The sequence below is a fragment of the Mustela lutreola genome, chromosome 12, assembly GCF_030435805.1.
Source record: "Mustela lutreola isolate mMusLut2 chromosome 12, mMusLut2.pri, whole genome shotgun sequence".
NCBI lineage: Eukaryota > Metazoa > Chordata > Mammalia > Carnivora > Mustelidae > Mustela > Mustela lutreola.
This window is the reverse complement of record NC_081301.1, coordinates 5,039,832-5,056,734: the sequence shown is the minus strand read 5'-3', so window position 1 is coordinate 5,056,734 and position 16,903 is coordinate 5,039,832. Positions and strand designations below refer to the sequence as shown.

Below are 16,903 nucleotides of genomic sequence, written 5' to 3'. Positions count from 1 at the left end.
CTGGTGCTCTTTCTAGAACTTTCTAGCACAACCCCCAAGGGCCTTGCTGCTTTTCTCTGTGAACCGACAATGTTTTCCACCCCATATGTCCCCAAGGGCTGTTATGAGGATAACATGGGAAACATGAAAAGAGCTTGAGTTTGGGAATCGTAGATTCCTGGTTCTTTGCTGTAAGGCGGTGCTTTCTAGAACTTCTGCAGTAAGAGATGTGGCCTCTAGCTGCACCGTCCAGGATGGTCACCACTAACCACGTGTCTACAGAGCACCAGAAATGAGACTAGCATGACCAAGGAAGTGAATTTTTTAAGTCTTATTTTAATGAGTTTTAATTTAAATTGCTTGGTGGGGACAGACAGTTATAAAGTGGTAGGCACGGTGCCTGGCATATAAGAGATGCTGAATCACTCTTCGAAGGGAAGAGCTCCTGTGGCTTACTCGTCTTGTCCTCATGGCCAAGAATAGCAGGCCTGTAACTGTGTCCGTTCACACGTTCCCCTGTCCAGCCCACTGGGGTCTGCTCGGGTTTATGGCCTTACCAGTATTGGTCCCTACACACATCCACGTTCCTGAGTGTCGGTGACATTTCCCCTACAGACGCGGTGCTCTGCTCGATGTTTCTGAGCCCTGGACAGCCCGCTAGTGCATTTCCCTGGGTCTCCAGTGCTGAGAAAGTCTGCCCCACTCTGAGCCCTCGACAGGCTCAGAGCATTGCTGGTCAGAGATAACCGGGCGCCAGGGATGGAATTCCTGCTTATCTCTAGAGGGAACATTTAGGCCCAGAAAGAAATCGTGTCCCTGCCCTGGCTGCCCAGCACAGAGCACATGGAATCTGCTGATTTGGGGTCCCCAAGATTACCCTCAGGTTCAGTGATTATCTTGAAGGACTCACAGAGTAAGACAGCTGTGAAACTCTCAGAGACAAGAGGGGCCAGGTGTGGGGCTTCCCCTTGTCCGCTCCCAGTGGAGTCGTGGGGATGGCATTTATTTCTTTCAACAGCGATGTGACAGTATGCAGGGTATGTCCCCCCGGGAGGCTCCCCTGTACCTAGGAGCTGGTCACATAGACGGCTGATGGCCTGCACAGCCGACCCTAACCTTCAGCTCCAGCAGAGGGCAAACTGATCCTACGTGGCCCAAGGTACCCGCATCTACCAGTTGTTAGCATAGACTGTCTAGAACGGCCCAAGATGACAGGTGAACAAAGGCACTCTTCTTTTTTTAAAATAAGATTTTTATTTATTTGGCAGAGAGAGAGAGACACAGCGAGAGAGGGAACATAAGCAGGGGGAACAGGAGAGGGAGAAGCATGCTTCCCTCGGAGCAGGGAGCCCGAGGTAGAGCTTGATCCCAGGATACTTAGCGACTGAGCCCCCAGGCTCCCCGAACAAAGGCACTCTTACCAAACAGGGCATTCTTAGGGCTTAGAAGTGACCTCCCAGGAGTGGGGGCAAAGGTCAGACCCTGAGCCAAGGCTAACCCTTGGGTTAGGGTCACATTTGGGGCCCCATGTTGGGGTCACATTTCCAGGTGCCGGAGCTCTCTTTGTCTCATTAAAAATGTTCCCATATCATCACTGTGATTCTGTTTAAAATGACAATTTCTTCTCCATGGGGCTCCAGGCTCTGTAGATTACCGATTATTAGCCAAGGTCATCAGAAGACAAACAGAGGGCCAGGCAGGGTTCTTCAGTCTGAGCCATCACTCCAGGGTAGAGGCTAAGGCTGAGACCCGCCCATGACCTGTCTCCTATGGGCTGGACATTTTCCCCGACAGAGAGACAACCTCTTCAGAAATGCTCCCCCAACCTGGCCCCCTGATCCCAGGCGGACCCCAAGGTCAGAGAAGGACGATTAAAGGCAAGCTCACCTTGCTCTTCTGTCCTCCCTCTGGGCGCATCTGGGACGGGTGCTTCCTCTGAGGACTTGGAGTTCTTCCGGGGGGCAGGTGATGGAGGAGTCCACATGCCTGCGGGGTCTTGGGTCCCTCTGTTCCCCATGAGGCTCCGAGAACCCTGGAGAGGTAAGCTTGCCAAGGCAGAATCGGGCCACCAGAACCCAGTGGCCACCTGAGCATCCCCCCGCGGGGTGCCGGCTGGAGCCGAGGCTCCCTGCCCCTGCCTCTAATGCCACATCCTGGACCCCCGGGGCTGGCCAAGATCCACCCGAGAGCCCGGTTGTGGTTTCAGCTGGCGCCATTACAGACCGCACAGGCCCATTGTACCTCGGAGCTTGGTTTGCCCTAAAATGACCTTTACAGCATCAGGGAGAGCCCCATAACGATTTGGGCTGAGGGGACAAATTCCCCTTCTCTCTCCCAGCCTGTGACCCCGTGCACGCTGGGCTCCCCTGCCCCAGACGCTAGCTCTCTGCTCGGGGACCTGATGGACCTGATGGCCTCAGCAGGGCCTGGGCATTGGCTAGAAATGCAGAACCTCGGGCCCTGCCCCTGACCTCAGCTTCAGAGGCTGTTTTAACCAGATCCCTGCAGGCACACTGACATTTGCGAGGCGATTTTCAGAGTGACAGGACTTAGAGACTCTGCTCAGTGCAGAGGTTCCCACTGAAGGTTTTCTGGTGCCGGACCCTCCCTCCCCAACAGAAACCTCCTCGGGCAGAGGCCCCGGGTCCCAGGAAGTGGGTCGGTGAGCTGCCGAGCTCCGAGGGAGCAGCTGAGACCCGCTTGCCTTGTCACACTGGGGCCTGAAGACAGACTTTGCCAGAAGTTCGTTTCTGCCCTGATGGGCCTGATTGCTAAACCAGGAGCTCCTGGGCTGAATTAAAATGCTGATTAAAATTCAGCTGGAGCCGCCTCTGTGTACCTCTGATTATAACAGCAGGCGGATGAAAATGTCAGCCTTCACGTGGGCTCTCCCCTACCTCCCCGCCAGGATCTTCCAGGGGGAAGGTGTCATTCAGCGATCAGCAAGTATTTACTGAGCACCTGCTACGTGCCGGGCAGAACCTGGGGGCTGGGGAAGCCGTGAGAACATGGGGCCCCAAATCCCCACTCTTGTAGGGACAGATGTCCCCTGGGGCAGGTGCCTGGCTGTGGGAGCCTGAGCATATGAGAAGCCTAGAAACTAGGACCCGCCCCGCATCAGGCCCGGCTGAGTGGAGGAGAAGGGCACATGTTCTCCTTCTGCTCACATCGAGGATGGGAGTAGTTAAGGGCACGACACGTGATGGGATGGGTGGCTTCAGCCCTGCCCCCAGCACCTCGCCCCCTTCCTGAGCACGTCCCTACCCCACACCCCACTGCTGACACGGGCCATCCTTCTCCAAACAGCCCTGTGGGGTTGGCACGACTCCTTGTCCCATATTACGGATGGTGGAGGGGAGCCTTTGAGACATGGAGGAAGTCCCCAGAGGTGCACAGCCCGTAGGTGGCCCGGCCCCCACCTGTGCTCCCAGATCATAGGCCCCTTATTTTTGCCCCATTCTTGGGATCTGCCTAAGCTTGGCTTGTCCCTGGGGCCCAGGAGATGCCCAGGGCAGTGGGCCAGACCTCCAGGCAGAACAGGGTGAGAGCGAGGACTCAGGAGCCTGCTGATGCCTTCCCCCCCCTCACCTCCCACCGCTTCCCCCCCCAGGAGTGGGTCACCAGCACTGAGCTCCTCATCTCCCTGGACCGGCTCAACACGTTTGGGGACGACATCTTCAAGGATCCCAAGGTGCTGCAGTCCTACTACTATGCCGTGTCCGACTTCTCCGTGGGCGGCAGGTAGGTGGCGCGCAGGACCGTGCGGCCCGGGACCCCAGACCCCCGGTGGGGGGCAGAAGGAAGGCAGCCACCCCGTGGGGGCCACCCAGTGGCTGCCGTGAGGGGTGAAGAAGCCACTTGAGATGCGTCGAGGAGAAAGGAGGGGCAGGGTCCTGGTCCCCTGGGCCGGACGCTCGGGGTCTTCATGGCCCGGCCACACTCTGGCTCTGGCATTTCCTGCATCGGCCGTGTTTCCACCACCTGGCGTGACACGGAGACCGTCGCACCCACCGAACCCTCGGCCTGGAGGTCCTCGCCCTTCCCCGTGCTCCTTCCTCCGTCCCTCCTTCCTTCTTTTCCTTTCCAAGCCAAGCCGGTTTGGGGTGACCACACGCCGCTGCAGGTCTGGAAGCTTCCAGAGCTTCCCCTCTCCGGCCAGCCCTCCTGAGGTCCCAGACCGCGAAGCCCGTCCACCCTGCTCCTGCCCGAGTCTCCTTCTAATCTTGGGTGTGATCGGGCTTCCCGGGGACCCAGACGTTTTAAATAAGACTTGGAGGTGCCTCTGTGCAGACGAATGGCCCAGGCCACCCCAAAGCCCCACAGCCAACTCCTTGGAAGGGGCCCCGAGGGAGCGGGGGTCGTGTTTCCTCTCTCCTGTGGGAACTGCCAGTTCCTGCCTTCTGGACCCCCGGTGCTGGCTCCCCTGTGGCTGTGGGTCCCGGGCACACACGGCGGGCACACACAGTGGGCACACACGGCGGGCTGTGGAACCAGGGCAGGCACACACGGGATCTTTAGCAGGAGCGCTCGGGGGCTTCCATCTTGGAAAGTAAAGAGGAAGACAGGCGTTCCCGCCCCAACCCCAAGGGGGTGGTGGACAGTAATCACTCTCCAGCGAACATGTCTGCGCACCCCAGAATAACACGGATGGGGCCGGGGGTCGGGGGGGGCGGTGTACCGGCCGTCAGGGAGACTGCTCTGCAGACGGCGGCCCAGCCCGGGTGAGAAGAGGCCAGCATCCTGGGCAGAAGGGCCGGTGTGTGAGCCTCTTCCAAAGACAAGGCCGGAAGATGGTCAGGACCGTGGACCAAGTTCATTCAGGACCCACAGCAGTGGGGAGCCATGGAAGGATTTGGCCAGGGTAGTGACAGGGTTTGGAAAGGCCCCAACCCCCTGACATCGCATGGGCAAGGGTAAGAGGAGTGAAAAACCAGAGAGCGTTAGGAAGCGGCCGCGGGAGGGGGTGGGAGGCTCGGAGAGGCTCGTGGGCCACAGGCTGTCTAGGACGGGAGGTCCTCTCGCTTGTGGGCTGATTTTGGAATTCAGGGACATTTGGGTGGCCTTCAGAGGGGTGGAAAGGTCCAGGAAGGGAAGGCGGGGCCCAGCTGCCTGCCCCCTCCAGGCTGGGCTGGGGCTGGAGGGGAGGGGAGGTGCGGGTGTCCATGAGGGCTCCTCCACACCTCCTCCCCCGCCCCTCCCACGCTTGGTTCGGGTCAAACCACCCAGGAGGAGGCGCTCTCCACGGTTGGCGGGTGGTTGCGAGCTCCAGCGCCTGCTGTCAGGGGGCTGCTGGCCAGAGGACATCTGGGTTCCAGCTGTCCAAGCCAGACCACCCTCGGGCCTGCCGCTGGCTGGGGGGCAGGTGGGCCGGCACCCGGAGTCCCACAGTGGCCTGGAAGAATTTCATTCTTTCCCTTGGGGTTAGAGGGCTTCATGGGGGAGGCGGGGTGTTTGCAGACCTTGCCGGGGACATGGGTGGTCCCTTGTCCCAAGGCCAGGGGTCACTATCTCCCAAGACTGCCCACTGTCTGCCTCATCCCCGCCAGAAATGCTGGGGTGTTCCCTGCCTATCCGGGGCTCCCACGGAGAAAACAATGGCCTGTGCCTTTACTAAACCCGGTGTCCCCTAAGTAGAGGAGACAGTGGGGGTGCCGGCAGCGGTCAGCAATTTCTTAAAGTCTGCCAAGGGCAGAGCACGGAATGCAGCCTACAGGAGCCTGAGACTAGTGTCCAGGAGTATGGGGTCTGCACAGAGCAGAACAGGGTGCGGAGTCTAGCTCTGCCACTCAGCACCTGTCACTTCAGCCTGAACCTCCGTTTCCTCATCTGTGAAATGGGGGTGGGTGTGGTTCTTCCTGCCACAGCAGGAAGGTCTGAGCTCTGCTGGGCGGGGGGCAGAGGGGAAACCTGGAATTCAGACCTTGTGGTGGCCCCACGGGCTCACTTGTGTCTGCCCAGTTCTGCCGGTCTCTTGTCACCACGGGAAGGTGGATGCGGTGGGAAACGGTCCCCAGGGGCTGTCCCAGAGGCACAGATTCACCGGGGACTTGAGTCAGGGGCTGTCCTCCGTAAGGAACAACCTCTTTCTCGCCCCTTCAGACATGAAGGAGGAGTGCGGGCCAGCTGCCCCCTTCCTTCACCCCTGCCTCCACCTGGGACACTGGGATGACCTCTTTCTGGGTCTTTCTGGGCTAGGACTCCTTCAGCAGCAGCCTCGCAAACTTTGCCATTCCTAACAGCTGGCCCAGGGCAGCCTGCATGGGCCTCAGTTCTTCCGTCTGTGAAATGGGTCTATTAGCGGGCTAACGAAGATGTGGTGCGTTTGTCCACGGACAGAGCTCAGAATAGCACAGCGCAGCCCGCTCTCCGTTCCCGTGGACCCAGGCGCATCGTAGGGCTTCCCTGTAGCTCACTGAGTGGTCCAGTTGGGCTGCCTGGCAGTGAGCCCCTCCCCTGACGGTGCCTTCCCCAGTCTCTGGACCCGATCTCCGTGTCCCCCCAGGTGCAAGTGCAACGGGCACGCCAGCGAGTGTGGTCCCGATGCGGCGGGCCGGCTGGCCTGCCGGTGCCAGCACAACACCACGGGCACCGACTGCGAGCGCTGCCTGCCCTTCTTCCAGGACCGCCCGTGGGCCCGCGGCACGGCGGAGGCCGCCAACGAGTGTGTGCGTGAGTGTCCCAGGGCTCTGGGCCCCAGGGGCCGAGTCCCTGAGACCTGGCAGTGGGGGCTGCTCCTGCCGCGCCCCCCCCCACCCCGTTGCTGCAGGGCCGAGGAGAGGCAAGGGGAGAGCAGGAAGGGGCGTGTGTTCCTCCGCCTTGCCCCTACGAAGCGCCCCCCAGACCAAGTCCCACGCTGTCAAGGAGGCATGTGGGAAGCCCCCCCCACTGTTCTTTGTTGAGTCCCTGCGCACTGTTCTTTGTTTCAATGGTTCCAACCGCAGCTGCTAATCAAAGCCAGAACAGAAGGCCCCAGGTCCTGGGGGACTCTGACCTGCCCACCCAGCCTCTCCCACGGCCCCCCAGGCAGCCTTTGAAGACGAGGTCCCCATGTGATGTGGCTTTGACCACCAAACCTCAGAGACCGGCTGGAGACGATGGTGCCAGCGTACCTTCCCCGGGGACGTGGGGCTGCACACAGCGGGTGTGGGACCGTCCATCACCGCCCGTCCCAGCCCCCACCCCAGCTTCCCCCAGGCTCCAAGCCCTGCCCTGTCCCCCAGAGAGTCACCCGAACTTCTTTGGGCTCCCCATGTGTAGCTGACCGTTGCTGGGCGCTGGGTCGCAGCTGGTGGCAGGAGGGGTGTGTTCACCGGCGGCTGTCCTGACAGCTTGGCCTCTGGGCCCACCCTGTGAATGGGCCCAGGCTTCTGGCCTCCAGAGCAGGGGCCAGGAGGGCACAGCCTCTTCTGTGAACAGAGTAGCCCTGTCTGCAGGGGCTTCCCACGGCACCATGGCCCTCTTGGGGTTCTGTTGCCTTCTCTGCTCTGCCTCCCCCAGGAAGTCCTCCCTGGGGCCAAAGAGGCGGGCCGGCTGGCTCACCCATTCTGAGCCTGAGGCTGTCTCCACGGTGGGGACACAAAAGGCCAGACCATTTCTCCTGCTGTGTTCTCACCCAGTGGCCCCATCTCTGTCCTCTCCGCCAGCAGCCCGGAAGCTGTGCCTGACCCCTCGCCCCCCTCCCCACAACCCCAAACTCAGCGTCATCCACTCCTCTCGGGCTGCCTGTCCTTCTACGCAGTCTGTGCCTCGGTCCCAGCCCCGTCACCCCTCCTCCAGGCCTGAAGCGCCCCAGCCCTGCTCACCAGCCCCCAGCCCAGCTGCGCCCGCAGCCCGAGGCCCTTGCTGAAGTGCCAGCCCAGTGACACCCAGCCCCTGGGTGACCCTCCCAGAGCCTGCCTTGCTCCAAGGTGAAGTCCGCTGACCGTGGCTGCCCGGCCTCCCTGGATCAGGCTCTGCTGACCTCTTGACCCCATAGCGGCCCCCGCACCCCCCTACCCTGTCCCATCAGGCTGCTCGAGAGGTGACCTTCCAGCCACCACCCCACCCCACCAGCTCCCTGCAGCAGCTGGGCCGATCTTCTCTGCCCCTCACTCCTGCCTGGGACCGCCCCTGCCCTGAGGACGCTGTCCGCTCCCTCCTTCTGTCAGGTCCCTCCTTCAGCTCCCAGGGCCTCCCTGCAGCTCTGCCCACCTGTGGGGTTTTCGCTCGCCCGCTGCTCACCGGCCCACCCATGTGCGGCCTGAGCCATCTCCAACCCGCCCTCCTTTCTTAATGAATTAATGAGTGAAGGAGGCATGGCCTGTGTTTCCACGAATCTGAATGACCTCGTGGTCCCTAGGAGCCAGGGCCCACGAGAGATCTCGGCGTGAGCCACACTGCTGCTCCAAAGGTGGCCCGCCGTGGTCCGTGCGTGCGGACGGTGCGTCCGGCTTGCCTGGGAGGGCCCTGGGTCGTGGTGCGCCCCCTTCGCTCTTGAGAGTCCTGTTGGGGAAGACGGGTCGGGTCGGCTGCTCTCTGTGTCCTTGGTCAGGCTGGGCCTGCCCTTCACCCGGGCCCCCCTGGAGCTGCCGGCTCCTCATCACCAGGACGCCGATTGGCCCAGACCGCCCTCCCCCGACTTGCCCCTCACGTGCCGCCCCCCACCCCCCTGCCCGCAGCCTGTAACTGCAGCGGCCACTCGGACGAGTGTGCGTTCGACCGGGAGCTCTTCCGCAGCACGGGCCACGGCGGGCGCTGCCTCCGCTGCCGGGACCACACAGCCGGGCCACACTGCGAGCGCTGCCAGGAGAACTTCTACCGCTGGAGCCCCCAGACGCCGTGCCAGCCCTGCGACTGCCACCCGGCAGGTAGCCGCCCCCGCCGCGTGGCCCCCGCCCCACCCCTGCCCCGATCGCCCCCCCCTCCCCCGCTGCCCTGTGCCCTTCCTCCCCCAGGCTCCTTGCACCTCCAGTGTGATGCCTCGGGCACCTGCGTCTGCAAGCCCACGGTGACGGGCTGGAAGTGTGACCGCTGCCGGCCCGGCTTCCACTCGCTCAGTGAGGGAGGCTGCAGGTGAGGCGGCCAGGGCCGCGGGGGCGGACAGCTGTGTGGGGCGCCGGTGGTGGACTGGGAATGGAAGCCCGGAGGCGGGAGGAAGGGGTAGTGGCTGTCCTTCCCGCTTTCTTCCTCCTTCTGTCCGTCCTTCCGTCTTATTATTCTGGAGCCTTCTCAAGGGGTCTAGAGACAACTTGTTCCGGAGAGCGTGAGACAGGGCGTGAGTCCCGTGGAAGCCCGGCTGGCCTCAGCGGTCAAGGGCAGGCTTCGCAGGAGAGGCACCGAGTTCTAGTGGGAGGGCTGCCGAGAGACGGCAGAGGGCCCGGTGCTCCAGGCGGAGGAAGAGCGCATGCAGATGCTCAGAGGCAAGTGGGAGGCGAAGGTCAGTGTGGAAGAGCAGGGGGTGCCGGGCAGAAGGGTGCACGGGAGAGGAGGTCCGGTGGGGCCCCGAGGCCTCAGGAGGAGCTTTGGACGGGCATGAGGCAGCAGTGGGATAAGGTTGGAGGCCGGGGTAGAGGCTGCAGCAGGAACGGCTGGGAGACGTGGCAGCTCGCACGAGCGTTTGACCACGGAGGGGCAGAGAACAGGACAGATTCCAGAGCCCCTTGGAAGGCAGAGCTGTCAGGAGGTGGTCACCAGGGAGCAGAAGAGGAAGCAGGGGTGACGGCTGAGCCTCCAGGTCCCTGGGCGGAGGGAGGCCATTCATGACACGGGGAGCACGGGGCAGGGAGGGGCTGAGTCTGCAGTGCCGGTGGGGCATCCAAGGGGAGAGAGACGGGCAGGGGGGCTCCTGTGGCCCAGACCTCAGAAGAAGGCTTTAACACGCTCATCTAACTCGATCACCTGATTGAGAAACTTGCGTGACCGACAACATGAGGCTCTCAGAAACTCCGAAACACTTTTAAGTGAACTTGGCTTTGGCTGCAACAGGCTCTTTGTGTATTTGAGACGCAGTGGAAATGCATCCGGGTCGGATGGGGGGTCCTGGATGCCCCACGGAATACTCAGTGGGTCTAGGCACAGCTCTGGGCATGAGGCCGGAACTCACATGCATCCCTGGGGTTTCTCTGGCCTCTGGGCCTTTGTATATGCTCCTACCCCAGATACCCTTCCCCCTGCGGCGCCCTGCCTCTCCCGGCCCGTGTCTGGCAAACCCTTCCACTTTCCACAGTTCTCGGCCCAGGCACCCCTCCCCAAGGGCGTCTTCCCTCTGCCTGTTCTCTGATCCTTCACTGCAACCTCCTTGGTGCACGTACAGCCTCTCATATTTCCTCTCAGAGCTTAACCGAATCACAGGAGCTACCTGTTTGCTTGTCCCTATTCCGTTGACCGTAGCCTCTGTGAGAGCAGGAACCACGTCTTGTCAGATGACGGAAGGGCGGGTGGACAGAAAGGTGCCTGCGTGGGTGGTCGGGTCACTCAGTGGAAGGCTAGGAGGACGGACACGAGTGGGTGGTTGCAAGAATGTACAGGTGGGTGAGTGGGTTGGTCGGCGGGCGGCTCAGTCTGCAGGTGAGTGGGCGGGCCGCTTCCTTGGCAAGGTGGGAATGGCAAAAGCCAGGCGGCAGGCTCTCAGGTCAGCCTGCCTCCTGGCCCTCTAGGGAAGTGGGAAGGATGGAGAAGTTCCCTCCCACGAGGATGGGCCATCCTCCCTCTGGGCTTGCGCGTCTGTTACTTCCCTGCTGTCCTGTCTCCTTGGCAGACCGTGTGCCTGCAGTGAAGCCGGCAGCCTGGGCACCTGTGACCCCCACAGCGGACGCTGCCCCTGCAAGGAGAATGTGGAAGGCCACCTGTGCGACAGGTGGGCGAGCCGCCCTGCCCCTCAGCTTGCTGGGAGTGACTTCAGGGCTGGTGGTGGAGGAGCGGGGGCAGGGTCCGTACAGACCTGGGTGACTTCACCACCTGGCGCCCTTCCTGGGGCACCGTGGGGTCTGCCGTCCTGGAGGTGATCTGAAGGTTTTGACCCTGTTTATACTCTTTTATAAAGGCTTACTCATTAGAGAGAGAGAGAGAGAGAGAGAGTGAGCGCATGGGCAGGAGGGGCAGAGGGAGAGGAAGAGAGAGTCTGACGCAGACTCCATGCTTAGCACGGAGCCGGACCTGGGGCTCGATCTCATGGCGCTGACATCAGGACCTGAGCGGAAACCAAGAGTCGGGCGCGTGACCGGCTGAGCCACCGGGGCGCCCTGCACCCTGTGACAGCCATTTTCCTTTTATATCTGAAAACGAAAGAACCAGAAAGGATAGGAGATATTCCCTACTCCGGGGATGGCAGATCCCTGATACTCCAGCCGTGCCCTCCCCGCTCCCCCCCCTTCGGGGGCAGACGTCACCGGTGGAGCACACTAGTCTTTCCTGCGAGCCCTACTGTAACCTCAGAACCCTCCTGGCCCTACTCCTGGGGCCTCCCGCCCGCGGAGCTGCGATTCCTGCCTTGTTGCCACCTTTGTCATCCTCAAAGGTACAGACGGAGCGTCTGAAGTTCACAAGGCAGGATTACTTTCCCAAATCACATGGTCCTTCAGCTGCTTCTTCTGTGTGTTCAGAGGGCCTCCTAGCTCCAAGCCGTGGGGGGCTGGAGGACAAATGTGGGTTTACCTCCGCGGGCGCACACCGTCTCCTCTTCCTGGCCTTGGCTCTGATCTCTGAAGCAGCCAGCGCAGGGTCTGTCTGGGGCGCTTTGATTCTCTGGCCACAGACCTGTGTGGGAAGCCCCTGACACAGCACTATACTGTGGACTCTACCCTCATCGGAGCGCGCCCGGCCTCTGCCGATTCAGAAGAAGCCGGTCCCAAAGCTGTGGCTGGCCCTGGCCTTGACTCACCTAGGTCAGCCCCAGGCCACCCCCTCATCTCGTCCACGTGTGACCTGCAGGCCCTGGAGTCAGGGCTCGGCTCCCTGTGGGATTTCCTTCGCTGAGATCCCCAGGGGAGGAAACAGAGGAGTCGGGGAACCGGACCCCTTCTCCCACAGTTCTGCCCCCACCCCGCCTTGCGCCTAGGGGGGGGTCCTCCCTCTGGGCCTCACTTTGCCCATCTGTGAAATGGGGAGGCTTGCTGAGATGTGTTCCTCAGAGCTGGCTGGGCCTCGGGGGTCATCGACAGCTTCGGATGAGTCCCATTCCTCCGCCCTGGCGGGCTCTCGTGGGGCCCCAGGCAGAGACCCAGAATCTGTGATTGTGTTTCCAGGGCTCCTCGGAGAAAAACAGCTGATTCTGGGGCTGGGGCAGGGACCATGCCGGATGCGCCCGGGGTATCTGGTCATCACAGAGAGCAAGGAAGTGCTTCATTACAAGCAAAACCAGATGAAAACAAACAGAAAAAACTCTAAACCAAGATGGGGATCTTGGGTCAAAAGGACGTAAGCCTGACCTGGAGGAGCTCCCTAAAGCTGGAACCAGTCTGAATAACAAAATAAATAATGACGGTATTGGATTATGACCCAAAGAGTCAAACAGATACCTCCAGGTCCACACTGCTACAAACAGATGGGGCGGGGGGGGGGTAGCTAACACCAGGACGAAAGGATAAAGCTTCCCAGCAAAAGGATTCCAAGTAATAAATGTAGAAGGAAGTGGGGGAAATAGGAAATCAGTTCTAATTTCACAGTCACCGTCTCGGTGGGCAAGAGCCGCCTGATTGAGTGGGCAGAATTTTCAGGAGAAACAGGATATTTGCATAACCCCAGGTATCTCCCCTGCAAAATATTTCATAATGACGGTGGTGGCCCCAAAGTGTATCCATAAGCCTTTAATACCCCCCGGCCTCCAGGGGATGGGGCGTAACTCCTGCCGCTGCCGGCTGCCCTTAGTGACTTCCTTCTGAACGCGGCACTTTCCGTGGTGCCGGAGTGCTCCGGGAGGCCACAGCCCTGGCCAGGCTGTGGAGGTTAATGTTCCTGGTGAAGGCGCAGGGGCGGCATTGACCCCAGTGTGATGTGACAAGAAGGGCGCTTCGCCTCTATTTCTTCCCCAAACCCACGCCCCAGTGTACTCATGAGACTGCATCAGAGAAACCCGAACTGGGGGCATTCTACAAAACATCTGACCACCGCCCTTCAAAACCGGCAAAGTTGTGAGCGACAAGATTGCTGCGTGGACCAGAGGAGGCTGCGTGGTCCCGGATCAGGTCCCGGCCAGAAAAACCAGAATTGGTGGGAAAAGGGCAGAGTTCTTACTTAATCAAGTCTGGAGTTGAGTAAATAACGGGAACTAACAAGACAGTCCTGGCCCAGTTAAGGGCACCCTCGCAAAGTCATTGACATCTGGGAAAGCTGGCCAGGAGGCCACGGGAGCTCTCTGCGTGATCTTTGCAACTCTTGGAAATCTCAAAACTTGACACATATTTTTTGAAGTTTCCCCAGTGATGCTGGCTCACCTTGACCTAGTTGAGATCCCCTGAACCTCCCTGACTCACCACCACCGCCCCCCCAACTCGGAGGCATGCGCTCCTTCCAGGTGCCGCCCCGGGACCTTCAGCCTGCAGCCCCACAACCCTGCCGGCTGCACCAGCTGCTTCTGCTTCGGTCACTCCAAGGTGTGTGCAGCCGCTGCCCAGTTTCGGGAGCACCACATCCTCTCCGACCTCCGCCAGGGTAGGAAGCGCCTCCCTTCCCCCCACAGCCACCTCCCTGGTGTCTGCCTGCTCTACGCCCAGGTGGAGCTGTTGGGCTCTGGGCCATCCTGTGGGGGGCTAGGGGCAGGGCTGGGGCGGGAGTGGGAAAGAGAGGGCAGGCTCAGGCTGCACGGGAGGCGTCTCTGGGGTCACACAAACAGGCCTTACAAGATGTACCCTCTGCACCCTTCAGCACTCCCCGGTATCTACCTGCACCCCTTGGCTCCCTCCTGAGCCTCCAGCAGGGTTGGGAGCTGGGTAGGTGGCAGCCTTTAGACCCTGTGGGGGAGTTCCTAATCCGTCATGTCAAGAATCCCTTGACGTATTCCCCCGTGCTCCCAGGCTGGGGATTCACACTCAGTCCCCAGACTCCATTCACTGAGCCCTGGCTGTGTGCCAGGCACTGTGCTGAGCTCTTTACATCATGGAACCCACAGACCTAGGAAGGTAGGTACTGTTATTCCCATTTTACCGGAGAGACAGCTGAGGCCCAGAAAAGGCAGGTCACAGAATTCAGTGGTTGCTACTCAGGTTTGTCAGCTCCTCTGAGTTTCGCTCTCCGCTGCCTTGCCAGCCTTCTGTCTGGGACAGGGTCCGGGGGTACCGTGGTGCCCTGGGTCCCCAACGGCAGGTGTGTGCTTGTGCGTCTTTGGAGTTAGAGGGCGATGGAGCTCGGCATTTAATCAGAGCCTATGGGGACCCCTGCCCTGCCCTACAGAGCCCCCCCCCCCCACTCCTGAATTTCCACCAGGCAGGAGGCCCTGTCAGCCCTGGGCGCCCCAGACGCGGAGGCAGTGCGCCCTCTGCTGGAAACTGCACAGAAAGCAGGGTGGAGATGGCGTCCCGCTTTGTGGTCCCGACAGGGGTCTAGGATGTTAGCGTCAGACAGGACTCATTTTATAGATCCTAAGAACAAAACCATTTTCTGCTCTCAGGTTGAGCCAGGCGCTGGGTTTGGCACGTCGGTTTCAGTATCTCCCGTACCTCACTGTGATCCCGAGGCCGCAGTCTCAAACTGTCCTCGCTCCCCCATCCCTTCATGCTCTTGAAAATGACCGAGGACCTCCCAGCAGTGTCCTTTACGTGGTAGTTAGCGTGGGTGTTTTCTGTACTAGAAATGACAACAGTAATTTTAAAATAGTCATTTTTTTAAAGATTTTATTTATTTATTTGACAGATCATAAGCAGGCAGAGAGGCAGGCAGAGAGAGAGGAGGAAGCAGGCTCCCTGCTGAGCAGAGAGCCCAATGCGGGGCTCGATCCCAGGACCCTGAGATAATGACCTGAGCCAAAGGCAGAGGCTTTAACCCACTGAGCCACTCAGGCGCCCCGTAAAATAGTCATATATTAATTTACTTAAAAATGACTGGAATAAAAAGTGTGTAACCGAATGATATGAGCCTGTGAAACAGAGAGCTTTTTCAAAAAGACAAAAACGGGAGTGCACTCATCAACTCTCGCACGTTTCCTTATGGCTGGATTAGTAGAGCTCAGTCTGCTGCGATAGCACATGACTTGGAGTTTCTGAAAAATTCCACCATGTGTCAGACACAGCATGAAAGATGCAGATTTCATCTTAGTGTTACTAGAAGGTAGCTTAAGCTCGCGGGTCCCCTGAAAGAGTCTCGGGCATCTCCTGGGGTCTTCAGACCAACTTTGAGAACGGTCGCCAGGGCCAGACGTACTCCACTGTGCCCGTTTTGCAGATAAGGAACCGGCTTCAGAGAGGTGACGTACCTCGCCCAGGGCCACACAGCCAGTGAGAGGCAGAACCTAGTCTAGCACCGGGCAGCTGCAGACCTCCTGTTTTTGACTCCTTTGCCTTCATCCAGCCCTCCGGTGCCCTGGGGGTCGGGCCTCCACCCCCCTTCCCAGCGGCTCCCTTCAGGTCATTTGCTCTGTGCCAGACTCTGCTTGGTGTTTTGCCATCGCCAAGGGAGGGTGGACAGGACGGGGGATGGGAAGGTCTGGGTTCTCATCCTGGCTGAACCACTTCCTAACCAGGTGGTCTCCCTCAGCGCAGTGGGGGCTAACGACACACGCTTCTCAAAGGACAGGCAGGGTGAGGTCCAGGGTGAGCAAGTTCTCTGAAGACCTGAAGATGAGGTCAAGTCCAGTACTGTTAGAGACCATCCCGATGGCTCAGTGCCCCGTGCTGGGGTCTTCAGACTGTGTCCTCCTATTGTATTCAGGACCCCCTGAAGGGGCCAGGCAGGCTCAGAGATCTCCCCTTGCCCAAAACAGAGCTGGGACCCTCAGCTTTCTCACTTTTGGGGGGTCTCCCTCCCTCCCGGAGACCCCCATCCTGACTCTGGGGCGAGGGTCTGAGCTAGCTGGCTGTGGGCAGCACGGAGCCACTGCTAGCACCAGCCGGCTCTCACCACCTTCCCAACCCCTACTGTCTCTAGAACAGTCTCTACCCCCAGGTCCGTTGTTTCAGGCTGGCTCAGGCCTCTGGGAGCCATCTGTGGGCCCCCCGGGAAGGGTGGTGTGAGGAGGGAGGGGAGGGAGGCCGCCCCCCAGAGCCCCACGCGTGCATGTGCGTTTGCCATCCAGGAGCCGAGGGCTGGCGGAAGGGAAGTGTGGGGGGCCCGGAGCATCCCACACGAGGGAGCCCGAGGGGGCTCCTCCTGAATCCAGAAGACGAGGAAGAACTTACGCTACCAGGTACGTGTCAACCCTCCCCCCCCCCCCCCGCTTTCTGATCAAGGCCTTGCCACCAGCACCCCCACCCCCAGGCCCCAGAAATCCCTGTACAGTTCCTATCAGCCTCTCACCCCTCCAGGCCCTGCTACCCTCCGCACAGGGTCCTGGGATTCTCGCAGAAGCAAGAAGTTCTAGACTATTCTGAACTGTCCCCAACTTTGGACTCCTGGGAGCTCTACCAGACCTAGAACCAGGATCCGGGAGTCCATTCTTAGCTCACATGGTGCCCCGATGTCTGGCTTGCTCTGTGGACACGGCACCTGGGAAGAAGCGAAAGTCACAGGACCCCAGTCCAGGGACAGGTGCTCCAAGCTCAGAGGCCGAAGAGCACAAAACGCACTGTACTCCGTGGCTGCTTTGTTGACAGGCTTAAGAAAAAGTAGTTTTTTGCTTAAGAGGTATTTGCTGGGTCCTGCGTTGGGCGCTGGGCACAGTGCAGTGGGCAAGGCAGGTGGACGGACTCAACCAGTTTTATTTCACGTCTTGATGCGTACCCCAATCTCCCAAGCTGCTCTGCCTCCGGCTGGTTGCTGAGTGCGGGGTGGGGTCGGAGGGAGACAGGCAGGGAGGGGC

The 16,903-nt window shown here is 60.3% G+C and overlaps 1 protein-coding gene across 2 annotated transcripts in view; it reads left to right on the top strand.

The window, feature by feature from the left end:
* Positions 1–16,903, top strand: part of LAMC3 (laminin subunit gamma 3) — a 56,414-nt gene that overhangs the window by 14,098 nt on the left and 25,413 nt on the right. For both annotated transcript variants that reach the window (XM_059142603.1, XM_059142602.1), the window contains exons 3-9: positions 3,590–3,720; positions 6,482–6,648; positions 8,637–8,825; positions 8,913–9,030; positions 10,715–10,813; positions 13,469–13,605; positions 16,181–16,291. In XM_059142603.1, coding sequence (XP_058998586.1) covers positions 3,590–3,720; positions 6,482–6,648; positions 8,637–8,825; positions 8,913–9,030; positions 10,715–10,813; positions 13,469–13,605; positions 16,181–16,291 — 952 coding nt within the window. The remainder of the gene's footprint in view (positions 1–3,589; positions 3,721–6,481; positions 6,649–8,636; positions 8,826–8,912; positions 9,031–10,714; positions 10,814–13,468; positions 13,606–16,180; positions 16,292–16,903) is intronic.